The sequence below is a fragment of the Equus caballus genome, chromosome 23 (genome assembly GCF_041296265.1).
Source record: "Equus caballus isolate H_3958 breed thoroughbred chromosome 23, TB-T2T, whole genome shotgun sequence".
Classification (NCBI taxonomy): Eukaryota; Metazoa; Chordata; class Mammalia; order Perissodactyla; family Equidae; genus Equus; species Equus caballus.
Genome location: NC_091706.1, coordinates 11,138,395 through 11,153,397, shown reverse-complemented (window position 1 = coordinate 11,153,397; position 15,003 = coordinate 11,138,395). Strand labels below are relative to the sequence as shown.

At 45.7% G+C, this 15,003-nt stretch overlaps 1 protein-coding gene across 1 annotated transcript; it reads left to right on the top strand.

Annotated features, from left to right (window-relative positions):
* The first annotated feature begins 32 nt into the window (after window positions 1-32).
* Window positions 33-10,198, top strand: LOC138920478 (spermatogenesis-associated protein 31D4-like). Its single transcript, XM_070248967.1, has 4 exons — window positions 33-309; window positions 1,056-1,101; window positions 1,700-1,760; window positions 2,039-10,198. The coding sequence occupies exons 1-4, from the start codon at window positions 112-114 to the stop codon at window positions 6,249-6,251; spliced, it is 4,518 nt and encodes a 1,505-aa protein (XP_070105068.1). The 5' UTR covers window positions 33-111; the 3' UTR covers window positions 6,252-10,198.
* The last annotated feature ends 4,805 nt before the right edge of the window (window positions 10,199-15,003 follow it).

Below are 15,003 nucleotides of genomic sequence, written 5' to 3'. Positions count from 1 at the left end.
CTCTGAAACCCTTTGTGACTCTTCAGTGCTCTGTGATGCAGGCCTGGGATTATAGGCAAGTGTGGACACTCTCAGAGCTCAGTTGCCTCAGGCAGCCTTGTGATTCAGAAAATGGAGTTCAGTCAATGGAATGTTCTCTCATTTCTGAATAGCCATATTGAGTTGTTTTTGAGCATCTGCTCAACATTCTTAGATAGTGACTATAACCTCACCATCGTGTGTGGGTTGTGGTTGCTTCTTCTGTTCCTGTGCTTCCTGGTGGGGATTCCATCTTTACCAACCTTCTGGAAAACCAAAATCTACCAAAAGGTAAGGATCCCTGGGCAAGCCACCAACAGGGATTTTTTATTGTTGTTTCCATTTCTAGTCCCACATTTTTAAATGAGTTGGTCCAGAGAGACTCCTAAGGTGGCAAGTCTGAATAGAGGATAGAACATCATCCTTCTAGGGGAATAGGCCAGGCAGGTCTAGGGCTTCAGCTGGGACTGTTTCCCATTTAAAACTCACAGACCATCTGGGTGTGGTGGAGGATTCCTGGATAAAATCCCATCAGTGATTTCACGGCCCTGCATTAGGTTATTTAGAGAGTCTGGGATCTGTGTAGGAGAACACTGTTCCCAACACTGGATCATGAGTCACATTCCCATGTCGGGCATCATTCGACCAAACCGTCCTTTGTATTGGGCAGATCAGGAGAGCAGGGCTGAGCCTCTGAGCAGACACTGGAGTGTGAGCTCTGTCCCAGGATACAGGGTCCTATCTGAGGAAGCACAGATGTGACTGTGGGCCTCAGAGTCTATGCCCTCCTTGAGCAGAGGACTTCTGACTGAGAATATCAAGCGTGGACTCTAGCCAAAAATCCTCCTTCGAGTTTTTCAAAGAAGCAAAAATTCAAAGTATCTTATCACCTTTAGAAATTCAGAAAGGGAAAGAACACAAAGTGCTAGCAATAAAAATAGAGAGTGACATGAATCTTGGATGAATATCTGAGTTTCCTAGAGAGAGGAGCAAGCCAACTAAGTCCTCGCTCCTCATTCTTTTCTTTTTGTTCTCAGCGTCAGGGCAGAGCCAAGAGGAGAAGAAAAGGTGGAACATCAAGTGGTAAGGTTCCACCTATCCCACCTGAGCTCTCCAAGGGTGACCCATCCTGTCCTCTCCATGAGGTCCCGGGTCCATGGTCTCTGAGGATGTCAGTCGCCAGATAGAGTCCCTCTCAGAAAATAGAGGCCTCAGGGGAAAGGCTCATGGGAAGGTAGTCAGAACCTGAGACATTTCTCAGATTCCTGCTCTGTCCAGCTCTGGGCATGAAGCAGTGATGGGCCTGGACAATGGGTGTTGCCCAGTGGGTTGCCGTGGGAGACGTCAAGAGTCACAACTTCTGTCTCCCGACGTTGTGAAACCACGTTGACTTCCTGGATGATCAGACTCCTCTTTGAGGTAACCATTGACCTATGTTCCTCACATGGTGGTTTTGAACATCCCATGGGATAATGTATGTGACAGTACTTTATAAATGAAGCAACAAACACATGTGAACCTTATTAATATTATCATTGACCGTTTGACCACATCTACTGATTCTTGGGGCTTTCAGAGTTAATATCCCGTTAATATCCCAAGGGTCTCCCCTAAAGGGACTCCCGTGTAACACCTATGCTTCTACCTTTATTACATGTAATTCACTCTTCTGGTTTCCCAGGTTGGAGAAACTACCAGAGGGAAACAGAGGAGAAAAGGAGGCTAATTTCTATTCTGAAAAGGTGACTAGTCTTTTCTTTCCTGATCCCTCTTTGACATGTTCTCTGCAATTCCAGGGATTCAGTACAGCCTGCAGTATTCATGGGAGGGGTTTGCCATAGGAACGGGTATGTGAATGAAGGCCTTGGGGGGAGGGCTGCTGAGTGTATGGTGAAGTCATAGATGTGGGGCATTGTGAAGGGGCAGCAGGCTTCAGGTGGCCCCTCCCCTGACAGGCCAGCAGGTCCTCCTTTCCTTGTTCTGGTCCTGGCTACAGTTTTCTACTTCCTGTCTTCCGCAGGCCCCTAGGCTGGCCTCGCGATACCACCCGCATTCGTCAACTATTATGCCCAGACCCCTCCTGTGAGGTGTGTAATAGCACAACTGCAAAGATCAATCGGCTGCTGTTCCTGGAGGACCTGGAAGATGATACTGCCTCTGTGTCCTCTATGGCTTCCACAGCTTCTGGGACTGAGTCATCATTCACTCTGTCCTCTGCCTTCTCAGAAGTCCCTCCAGGAGACCTAACACCATCCCCTCCACCTGACCCTTCCCCACCGCCCCCCTCCGTTCTCTCACCTAATCCAATGACACCCTTAGCTGACTTACTTTCACCCTCACCACCGGGTCACTCTATGCCACCAGAGCCTTTTCCTCCCTTGGAGTCCAACTTCCCAGCAGACCATTCCCCACCCCAACCCCTTGCCCTTCCCCCTCTCCCACCACATGACACCCAGGCAACGGGTCCTATTCTCCAACCACAGGCCACTCTGTCTCTGAATACGATCTTCTCTCTTGACCGCACCCTTTCCCAGGATATTAACGCCTTACCAAATTTTTCCCAGATAATGAATCCCAATGATTCACTAGCTTGTCATCACGCACCACCAAGCCTGTCTGTCTCACCACCGACAGACCACCCTCTAACTGTGACTCAATCTAAATCGGTTTCCATCTTATTGAAATCTGCTCCAGAGAACTCACCTCCAGATAGCCCTGGTGGGTTGTCCACTTATGTCCCAACAGTCAGAGGCACTGACCATTCAAGCCTGTCAATTTCAAAATTATCCTGGTGGCAAGCTTGTGCCAAAGACTTGTTCTTAGCAGCTTCCACCTTGGCACCACGTGATTTTAATCGAGAGTTTCTTGCCCTCCATTCTTCAGAGTCCTCTCTGGACAGACACTCTACAGCTAACCTTATAGAGCCTGGTAACCTCTCATTTCTCAGCCCTCATGTCCTGGCACTCCTGGAGAGACAAGTCCGAAAGAGGAGTGATTTCCTGATGTGGAAGGAAAAGGAGAAGGAGAAGGGTTCTTTTCCAAAAAAGCTTAGGCCAGGCTACCAACTAAATCCTTCGGGGAAAATGTTAGAGTCAAATGCTGATGAGTGTGACTCAGCATTCTCCCTTCCTTTTTGGAGCAGTGCAGGCAAACCAAAGGAGCTGCACATGCATGAGCAGCCCCCATATCCTAAAATCTTGGAGGACCATTTACAGGAAAAATGTATGCAGCTCTTCTGGGGTCTCCCATCTCTGCACAGCGAGTCCTTGCCCTCTGCTATCCGTGACTCAAGTGACTGCACCACAATCTTCCCTTTCAATACCATCTCAAATGCCTCCACGGGCCAAGAATCCCCAGTACCTCTCCATCGCCCACCTCCATCCTTGCCTGAGATCCAGCCCCAGCCCTTGCCTCAAACCCTGCCCCAATCCCAGCCCCTACCTCTCACTCAGGTCAAGTCCCAGGTCCACCTTAAATCCCCACTCCCAATCCTACCATCTGGTCCTCTACCCCAGATAAGGATCTGTGGAGTGTGTTACCATAGACCCCAGGATGAATCAGAGTCTCTCACCTCATCTGAAATTCAACAACTGGAATGGAAAGTGTTGCAGAAGCAACAGGAAAGTTTGTGGGGTTCCCCCTCTGTAGTCCAAAGATCTCAGGAAGAATTTTGTTCTTCAGCTCCCAACTTCCCTTACCATCAGGCCTCCCAGGCCCATGCCTCCATCTCCACCCTTCCCGTAGAGTTTCCTCTCAGTGATGAGCTGAGGAAGAAACTGGAACATCACCTTCGAAAGAGGCTCATCCAACACAGGTGGGGCCTGCCCCGCAGGATCTGCGAGTGTCTGTCACTGATGATGCCTCCAAGAGATTTCTCAGAGATAGCTAAGTCAGAGAGCAATCGTGGACTCTCATGGATCTCGGTGAACAAAGATCTAAATGTTGGATTGAGCCAATCCAAAAGCTTCCATGAGAGGGGTTCAGAACTGCTTGAGGTAGAGAAGGAGATGGGGAAGGATCAGGGGCATAGCCCAGAGAACGGCCCAAAAGCTCATCTGTTGAGTGACCCAGAGAGCTCTTCAGATAAGGATCCGGCATATGACTCTGAGAAAGACCTAAATAGTCACATGGCAAGTCTGTCAGGGAAAAATTCAAGGGCCTTGGAGGAAAGTCTAGATCAGAAACAACTTGAAAATGTCCTGAAAGCACATTTGAGCAAGAAGTTTGAGGAAATCAGTGAGGCTCGGCTCCCTGGGACTGTGCGCAGTTCATGGCATGCTAGCAAGCAGACATTGCTGCTTTCTGACAAATCCCGCACCCAAATAACACAGAGGAGTTTGCCACCTTCAGTGGGTGGGGACTCCTCCCTGAATACCTTCCAGGAGCTTTGCTTCATTGATTCCAGTGCACAACAGATGATGGAAACCCATATTAAAAGCTTTCGTATGACGATGGAGTGGGGCCTTCCCTGCAGGGTCCTTGAATCCATACAGGCGTTTAAATTGGAAGATGCTGCATCCCAGTCCTTGCCCTATTTCTACTGTCCCCCCTCAAATAACCCAACTTGGGAAGTGGACTCCAAATCCGAGGGCTTCGAGCCCCATAGAGGAAGCTCTAAATCTGTTCTTCAAGAAAAAGCGGAAACAACAAATTCAGCCCTGGTCCTGGATCGTCTTTGCCCTGCTACTTCACCTATGGGCAGGGAAGGACAAGGGGTGCCGAGACACTCACCCTCTGGTATCAACCAAGAGATTGCAGAGGTTGTTCAGAGGAGTAAGGGTGCCAGGCAGACTCATCTGCCTGTCACATGTGGCATCACAGGCAAAGCGAGTCAGAAATTTACTCAGCTAGGCACCAGATGCCCCCCAGAGCTGCCTGCAAGGCAAGCTGGTGCCAAACATGAGACAAAAGATGAGAGAGTGAGTTCCAGTGATAGAAGAGAAGGGCGACAGGACAAAAAGATGAAGTCGGAACCCTTTTCCGTGCACAACACGGCCAGGGACATATTCAGGGTCAAGGAGCTCAACGCTCTGCAGTCAAAAACTCGTAATGTGTTGACAACCAGCAAGCCAGGAAGCTCCCAAATGATACGTGAGAATCACAGTAAAATAGAAATTACTGGGACCATTGAAAGCCCTGCACCAAAAAGACAAGTTCCCCAAGACCCAAAGTCATCGGATCTTAAGGAACATCTGTTTGGGGAATTAAAGTCAAAACTAGAGAAGAGGAATCAGAGCCAGGTCCAAGGCCAACACACTGACAGGTCCCCTGCCTCAGAGAGCTTGATTTACAAGGCCTCACCGACTCATGCCCACGGTGTCTCTAGTGGGGACATGGGAGCTTCCCAGGTGCTGCGTGTCCATCTGGAGGACAGTGGGATCAGCAGGCAGCAGCGGCAGGAGCCTTGGGTCCCTAAGAAAGACCTAAAGAGGTCCGACGATAAGAAATTCCCACCAGCTACAATGAGAGTGAGCCCTCCGGGCCCCAACAAAGAAGAGCTTGGTGGAGGGGATGCAGGGTTGGGGACATCCCAATCTACAAGAAAGAGTTTCCCTACTCAGATCACAGCATCAGAGGAGACGCTTGGGAGCAAGTCTTCCCAGACCTCATCACAGAAGGCACAGCCTCCTCCTGAAAGTCTGTTCAGAAAAAAGATGAACCACATTTTTCAATGGCTTCGTCCTGGGACAAAAGGCAAAAAGCAAGAACATCCCCAGGAAAAGGGCAGCCCCATATCATCTGCACAGAGCAGAGGCCTGGTTAAAGGGAGAGCTGCCATTACTGGGACCACCACGGCTCAGAAGACCAGGATGGTCCCTGGGAAGTTCCCAGTGGAGAAACTGGGGCAGCGGTGTGCAGCACAGGTCACCCGCCCTCAAGAGCCCCTTCCTTCCCTGAGGAAGTTTGTGAAAACTGAGCAGAAGGCAGAAGAGCAGGCCCAGGCAGAGCCCATCCAGGGGCATCCTTCCAACTACACGGCTCCCTCCTGTAAAGTGCCAAACACCAAGTCCTGCCACCAAGAAGTTGTCTTTGCTGGCCAGAATTATCTTACATGTTCTAGACGGATCAGAGACCAGAACAGACATCCTCAGAAAGTCGTGGCGTTTAAAGATCAGCTATTGGATCAGAAGCGTCCCTTATCTGTGTCCCGCAGGGAGCATGTGCCCCATCCAAGTTCCACCTGCAGGTGTCAAGCCGGCCCAGGGGCCTCCAGCTGTTCTCACCACTGCTAAAGGCACTATGTTTAGGGATCCATCTCTATGTCAACAGAAAACGCTTTTCCAGCGTTTCGAGAGCGGAAAATTTCCCACAGCAAAGTAATTCCTTCTTGTGGAGAATACTAATTCTCCCCAATAAATGATTCTCTAATAATAGTGATGTCTTTTTTGTGTCCTGTGTTGGGGGCATGGGTTTCAGGTAACTCAGGGCTTGTGCTTAGGGAAAAGGAGGAGTGAGTTCAGCTCTTACTGATTGCTTCCTCTGGCTTCTGAAAGGTCACCAGTGCTCTGGAGCTCTTGTTGACAAAGCGATATCACGTGCCCCCAAAAGCCCATTTCCTCCCTGATGAAGTTTGAGGAGGTGGGCTCTGCCTCCTGCCTCTTCGCTTAGCCTTAACGAAAGTGTAGAGCAGCCCACACCTTCCGCTCACTGAATGTTTTACATCCTTCAGAGAGTAGGGAAGACAGGTGTTCTCTATCCGAAGAGGGTCAAGAATAGGTATGCAATTCATAAAACAACAATGAAGAAAAAACAGTGGCTTCATCATGATTTAGAGGTCAGTGACCAGAGGACCCCACAGGTGGGTGAACCCTGAATGGGATTTGGGGGGTGGGGGAGGGTATTGCTGCAGTGGATCCTGGGCTGGTGGGGGAGGGGCTAGGAACAGCACAGACACGCCTTAAGAATCTGTCATGTGAGTCATATTAATGTGTTAGGGAAGAATACTTTAAACTTTACATTGAGGTTTCCCTACTGGAAAGGCACCTGGGGGAAGTGGTTCCCCTCTGTAGGTATTTCTTCAGACTGCCAAATGATATTTTGTTGCAGAGCAAAAGCATCACTCAGCTGCCAGTAGTAACAATGTTGACCGGGTAGCCACCTACCTCCCAGGATAAAATAAAGCTGAGAGTAAGGAAAAGATGACTTGGAGTAAGTGAGGAGGGAAGAAAAAATGAAGAGGGGAAAGAAGGACCTTGCTGGTAGAACAAAGCTTTATGCCTCATCATCCATATGGTGACCCTGTCCTGTTCCCCCCGCCCCCTCCTCAATCTGATCCAGGCATCACCACCTTGAGGCTGATCCAGGCACTGCACAGCACACTGATGCCTTATTCCAAAAAGGCACTGGGCTGTTCTTTGAATACTAAACAATATCTGCAGGGAGGTCATCAGGCATGGCAACCCCTCTTTGGGGAAGGTGATCTTGCTTCCTTCCTTCCATCTATGCTTAATAGGAATATACAAGATCTTGCCCTTAGTGTGTACAGTTCACCTATCAGGATGGAAGTGCCGCCTCTGATATTCACGGCCTTGGTGGAGCCATGGTTGGTCTCCCCCAGAACACCTGCAGCTCATGAACCAGAGGTGAGTCCCAGACTATGCACCAGGTTACAGATATATGGGGGTCTCACCATGGACTGCACACATACCCACCCTTACAATAGGGGTTTGGAGGAAAGGCAACTCCACTTAGACAGACTGGGACTCAAAAATTGGCTGAGTGTCAACTGGGGCAAAATTCAAAAAGCTTTATGATGGTGAGCATTAAATACATTAAGTTGTAGATGTCTAAGTAAAATACAGATGGTTACAATGGTGGAAAAATAAAATACCAATTTTGTTTTCTAAAAACCACATGATTTTAAAAATGGAAGGGAGGAGAAAAAGGGAAAAATAGAATAAAATGATTGTTCTGTAAGTAATAAGAGGGGGTCAAGATATAGGTGACAAACGAAATAAGACTCCAAGTAAGGGAAAGGAATTTGAGGACATTAGAAAAGATACAAGTATAATGGTAACTATTGTAACAAAACCGCACACGCACACATACACACAAACACACACACTCTACACAAATGGGGTGAGTATCCCAGAGGGCACTGGAGGTGGTTTTCCCAGAAAGACTTGTGAATGCTAGGTGTTAAAACAAAAACCAAAACCAAAACCGGTGTCCACTACAGCCTCTCTCACTCCACACTTGGATCTTCTTGTCCAGAGTTATGCCATTGACCCCACAATGTCTGAAACTTGAGGTCAAAGAAAGAATGCAGATTCTGTGGAGGTCCTGGGAGGGGGATGGGGCCCAGGGCAGGAGACTCGAAGAGGTGAGGAGGCCATGGAGGGCTCTACCATCGATGTGGATAGACCAGCCAAAGACCAGCCTCTCAGTTTCTGCATCATCTCATCTTAGGGTCCTTTCCTTCCATTCCAGTGTAGTTACTGCCACACTCCAGAGCTTATCACCAGGAACACTTCAGCCATCCAGATTATTACAGTCGGACATTCCACCCTTTGGCCTCGTCTCTCATTCTTCTGAGTCATATGCCCCTTGTTAACTTTTCAACTCCAGGCCATTCATTCTTCCACTTACTCCTTGTCTGTCCGTCAAGCTCTTGTTTACATTTCCTCCCTCTCCGGGGTAGACTTGATGGTCTGTCAGGTAACCAACATTTAAAAAGCTCTGCTACTAATGGGCCCCATCCAATCCCTTTTAATCCTTCCTGTCTGGCAAAATCCCATCTCTCTGCCTTTCCCAGAAATGCCTTCCTATAACTAATTGATCACCCCAATGGATTAAATCTCACAATGGAGTCTACCGATGCCACAGTAAATTCAGCCCCAGCACTAGCTGGAAATCACTCACTCATTCCAAAAAGAACTATCCCATGCTTACTAACATGAGAACAAAACAAACGGAGCTTAGGTCGCTGTTTCCTTACTCCATTCTCTCTCCAGGGACACTCAAATTTATTTCAAATCTCCTCCACTTTCCTCAAATTTAGGCTGTCTCCATTTGCTCAGTAGATGTGCTGGACCACTGATCACAGAGGAACTAGAAGTCATGAGACAGGAACTTTCCGTCAATAAACCTTCACAAAAACCTTTTCCCGTTCCTCCTTTCCTTCTTTCCTGTTATATGAAAAGAGGTTTCCTTCCTAACCTCAATGATTACACTTCCTGAAATGTCCCTATTGAGAGAGCTAAACCCTTGTCTTGACGGACTGAGCCCCCTTGCCAGGTCTCCTTTCGTCCCCTCCCTCTCTTTAGGAGGCACCCAGCTTCTTTCATTATTTTAAGCTTTCTATTACAGAAATGTTTAAACATGCACAAGAGCCGTGGAACTTCCCACGTGCCCCTTACCCACTTTCACAGTTATCATCTGGCACGTGTGATACGGCCCGTCTCCTACACTACGGTTAAGGGGCAAAAGCCCATGGGAACATCCTGCCATCCGTCTCTCAGATGTATGCTTTGTGCCCATGTCACAGCTCTCATGTTTCTTTGACATTTACTACCTGTGGAGCTCACTGACCCAAAACAGGTGGACAGAGCCATGGGGAGGAAACGCACTGAGCTTTAGGTGCTCTGGCCATCAGTTCTGCTCAGCCCTGTAGTCAAGCCTGAGAAGTCACTGAGTTAACTCCTCCCTCCACCCCACGCAGAAAGGAATCTTCCCAAGCAAATGCAGTGCACGGTGTTGCGGTCCCTCAGTCACACAGTGACTGCAGCAAGTAGAGAGCACAGAAGGAGAAAACTGTACATGTGATAAGGACTTCACATCACCATGCAAGTGTTTTCAAGATTTAGAAGAAAGTTTTTTTCCTGTAATACATTTAAAACGAGCTACTGTATGATGAGTTAAACACAGGAGATCAAACACTTTTTTATCTCCTCTCCTTCCCCAAAAGTAAAATATTACATGAAAAGATGCTCCACATCATTAGTCACCAGGGAAATGCAAATCAAAACCACTGTGAGATAGCACTGCACACACAGGATGGCTAGAATCAAAAAGTTAGATAATAGCAAGTGTTAGAAGGCCGAGAAACTGAAACCCTTCTATGCTGCTGGTGGGTAGGAAAATGGTGCAGCTGTTTTGGAAAACCGTCTGGCAGTTCCTCAAAAGTTAAACACAGAATTACCATATTACCTAGAAATTCCACTTGTAGCTAGACACTCAAGAGAAATGAAAACATATGTCCACACAAAAACTTGTACACAAATGTCCATAGCAGTATTATTCATAATGGTCAAAAGACAGAAACAACCTAAACGTCCATCAACTGACGAATGGGTAAATTACGGTATATCCACACAATGTAATATTTTTTGGCAATAAAAAGTACTGATACATGCTACAATATGCACAAACCCTGACAACATTACGCAGAAGTGAAAGAGGCCAGTCACAAATAACCTCGTATGATTCCATTCATACGAAATGTCCAGAACAGGGAAATCTAGAGAGAGAGGAAGTAGACTAGTGGTTGCTTAGGGCTGGGGGGATGAGAGGACAGGGGCATGACAGCTAAAGGTTATGAAGTTTCTTTTTGAAGTCATGAAAATGCTTTCAAATTGACTGTGGTGATGGTTACCCATCTGTGAATATACTAAAAATCATGGAATTATACACTTTAAATGGGTAAGTTGTATAGTATGTGAACTATATTTCAATAAAGCTGCTAAAACAAGTAAAGGATTTAAAAAGAATAAGGCCATTGAGGATGACAAGAAGGGGAGAAGATATGACAAAAGATGTCAACACATTTTTTGAAGATGGAAATCCGGTGCAGGAGTGGTAACTGACTAGCAGAGCAGAGGAAGTGGCAGCAAATCAACTCACACCACAAAACCCCAGAAGACAGACGACCCAGTGGCACAAGATAAGGAAGAAATTAAGGGTTTCATGCTGTACACATGTTGAATATTTTGTTCTTTCCTTTGGTTTTTGTTTTATATTATGTATAATTTTTTAAAAAAAATTTTGGGGGGGATGCTCTTTTCCAGTATTTTGTGAAACCCTGTTAGAATGTTAGCACACTTTAAATGTGCAAAGAGGATCCAGGGTTTCTTGCCTGGGACAGAACCTGCAACAACTGTTTTAAAGTCACCATTGCACACTTCTGGGGTCTGGGTACGCTAGCGATGGCAGCTGCGGGAATCAAAGCCAGAAATCTCAAAGGTTAGGCAAAATTTGGGACAACAGCCAACGGTCCATTTTTAAAATGTATTTATTTAAAGATAAACTTGTGGAAAAGTTGCATGGATGGTAAACAACCACATACCCTTTTATCCAGGTGTACCCATTAGTATTTTGACCCATTTTCGATTATCTTTCCACTTTGTCTCTGTCTCCGCTCCCTCCCTCCCCTTTCTCTCTATATCAGCACACACACACACACACACACACACACACACACACACACACACACACGAATGTCCATGAATGTGCCATGTCCGTGCCCAGGATCCAAACCGGCGAAACGCTGGGCCACCAAAGCGGAGTGTGCAAACTTAACCACTCGAACATGGGGCCGGCCCCACCTGAAACTATTGTTGGTGGAGCTTATCTTGCTCAGACTTTAAAGGATGATTTTACAATCATGAGTCCTGGGGACCTTAGGGGCAGTCAGGACCAGACTTGCTATAAAAAAAACAACGCCAGAGAAGCAAAGATACATAGAGGGATTTGTCTGAACAGAGACCTCCTGCAGTCGAGGGAGGGTACATGAGAGGGGTGGGCTTGAAGTGTACCTTCCTTTTGGGTAGAGACGATAGTGAAGCTGTGGATGAGGGAGAAGACAGGGAAAGAAAGGAGCTGTCATTACTGGTAAACCCTCTCACATGGGAGGGAAAGGATTGGGTGTCTGCGGCCAACATAGATTCATCAGACTCAGCAAGGGAATGCGGGCAGGCAAAGGGAGGACATGACACAGGGCTTCATTCCAGCAGTTTAGCACTAAACAATGAAGCTGTAAAAGTTATAACTATTAAATGACTAGCTAGCGTGGGGGGGAGATGAAATAAATATATATACACCATCAACAAAAATGACATTATTGTTTAAAAAGGTACAGAGATGTCAATGGGAATTTTGGGGAAAAGATAGAAAGTAGATGGGGAAAAAAATCATAAAACCTTTCATGGAAGAAGTAACCAAAGGTGTGATTCAAAAAAAATCTAAAGGTACTGTCAAATATGATTACAACTGTGCTCACTAGAAGTTATGCTAAAGAGAAGCCTAGTACCTAAATCAAGATGAGTTTGACCCTGCAGGTCATGGTCCAGCACAATTGCTCTGTAAAATAATGGAAAAGTTTAAAATTTTGCTGGGAGGAGGGGATTTGGCAGAGAAAAAGAGGGAGCAGCAGGGTGAGACACCGTATGGGTGGAGGAGGCCAGATTTGAGAACCTTTAGAGGCTGACTAGCCTAAGAGGGATTCGGGGAAAAGAAGAACTACCAAACATTTTCAAGTTGTTTGCCCTGGGTCCACGGATGTGCCACGCCCTTGTGGCCCTCTTTCTCAGGCTTTCTGTTGGTTGATACAGGCTACTCTGTTCTCTCATGCTTTTTGGTGATAGTGGATTCTTTTGAGGAGATAACGGGAGGTGGGGCTGCTGCTGAGTGTATTTCTGGTTTCATACAGGTAAAAACACATTATGTATGAGGGGAAGTTTTAGTTGAAGGCCGAGTAGATCTTGGGGATGTAAATCCCTGGGCACAGGACCGACTTTCAAAGATGACGTGGGGGTCCAAAAGGAGATCACCAAGCAATAAAAGGCTCTTAGGTAATAGCTGGGTAACAGAATAAATAGAAAATTTCACCAAGGTGAAATATATGCTATGGTGAATATGTGGAGTTGGAAGGTAAGTTGGAAGTATCTAAAGGGCCTCAGAGGGGTGGACTGATTTGCTGGCCTGGATGGTGGGGGAAGGGTTGTGGGTTCATCACTTCTGTGTTTTCCCCTCCCCGACCTTCAAGAACCTTTGGTGTCTATGCTAAAGCTCTGTGACGTGGGCCTGGAACTCTAGTCTAGAATGTGCACTCTTAACGCCCAGCTGCCTGAGGTGGCAATGCACTTCTGGTGATGCAGATCACCCTCTTTGTCTGAGGAATGTTAATGCACCATGGCTGAGCTCCAGCTTGAGTTCCTAGGTATTCCCATCCTTTCCTTCCTGTGTGGGGTGGGGCTCCTTCTTCTGTCACTGTGCTACCTAAAGAGGAGTCCATGTTTCCCAATATTTCGGAAAGAGAGAGACATCAATCAGGTAAGTAAATCAGGTCCCTCAGAAATATCAAATCTTTCTTTTCAAATAGATGCATTCAATGCTATCAATTTCCCCCTAAGCACTGCTTTTGCTATACCTTATAAATTTTAATAAGTTCTATTTTAATTTTCATTTAGTTTAAAATACTTTGAGACTTCTTCCTTAACCAATGTGTTTAGTAGCGTGTTGTTTAATCTCCAAACATTTTAGGATTTCCAGCTATCCTTCTGTAATTAATTCCTAGTTTAATTCCATTATGGTCTGAAAACATACTTTGTACGATCTCTATTTATTTTTGTTAAAGTGTGTTTTGTGGCCAAGAACGTGGTCTATCTTGGTGAATGTTCCATGAGAGTTTGAGAAGAATGTGTATTATCGGATGAAGTACTCTACAAAATGTCAATTAGATCACGTTGACTGATGGTGCTGTTCAGGTCAACTGCATCTATACTGATTTTCTGCCTGCTGAATCTGTCCATTTCTGAGAGAGAGGGTGAAATCTCCAAACATAACAATGGATTCAACTATTTCTCTTTGCAGTTCTACCAGTTTTTGCCTCATATTTTGACACTATGTTGTTAGATGTATACATGTTGAGGACTGTGTGTCTTGTTGGAGCATGGACCCTTTATGGTTATGTAATACCTCTCTTTATCCCTGATAATTTTCCTTGTTCTGAAGTCTCCTTTGTCTGAAATTAATATAGTTACTCCTGTTTTCTTTTGGTTAGTGTTAGCATGGTACATTTTTCTCTGTCTTTATTTGTAATCTACCTGTATCTTTATTTTTAAAGTGGGCATTTTGTATACAATATTTAATTGGGTCTTGTTTTTTTATCCACTGGCAGTCTCTGTTTTTTAATTGGTGAATTTACACCATTTATATTTAGTGATTTTTAAAAAATACGGTAGGACTCATATCTACAATGTCTATAACTGCTTACTATTCATTATATCTATTCTTTTTTCTTTTCTTTTTCTGCGTTTTCTGGTTTTAGACAAGCATTTTATATGATTCCATTTTCTCTCATCTCTTACTATATCAATTGTTCTTTAAAAAAAATTTCAGTGCTTGCTGTAGAGTTTGTAATATACATTTATAACCAATGTAAGTCCTCTGTAACATTGTTTTCATTCCTTTCACTTATCCATATAATCACCCAATACATTGTCACTATTATTATTAACTCAGTTGAGAATAAGAAAAATAAAAGTTTCATTTTACCTTAATTTATTCCTTCTCTTCCTCTTTTTAATGAAGATCCAAGTTATCATTTTCCTTCTCCCTGAGGAACTTTTAAAAAATATTTATTGCAGGTTCGCGTCACCTTGCTGCCTTGAGCATGGAGGGCACTGACCTTTGTGAAATGTGACTTTGAGAAAGCGGCTTAACTCTCTGCAGTTTTAAACTAAGATCCATTCACATTCTTTCTCTAGCAACCCGCGGGAAGCCAGGGCATCCTTATTTATGAAAACTTGTTTTAAGACAGACATAAAGAGGGAGGGAGAGCCAAGATGGCACCGTGAGTAGTCCTCTTTGTCTCTCGCCCTTCCAGTCTACAATTATTTGGACACTTATCGCTTGACAAAGGATATCCAGACAGCATCTCAGGACGTCTGAGACACCCACGCGACTATACATCGGAAGGCGGATGGACTTTCCTCCAGGAGGATGTGGAAATAGGTGAAAACTCTCCGACCCCGACGGGCAGCCTAG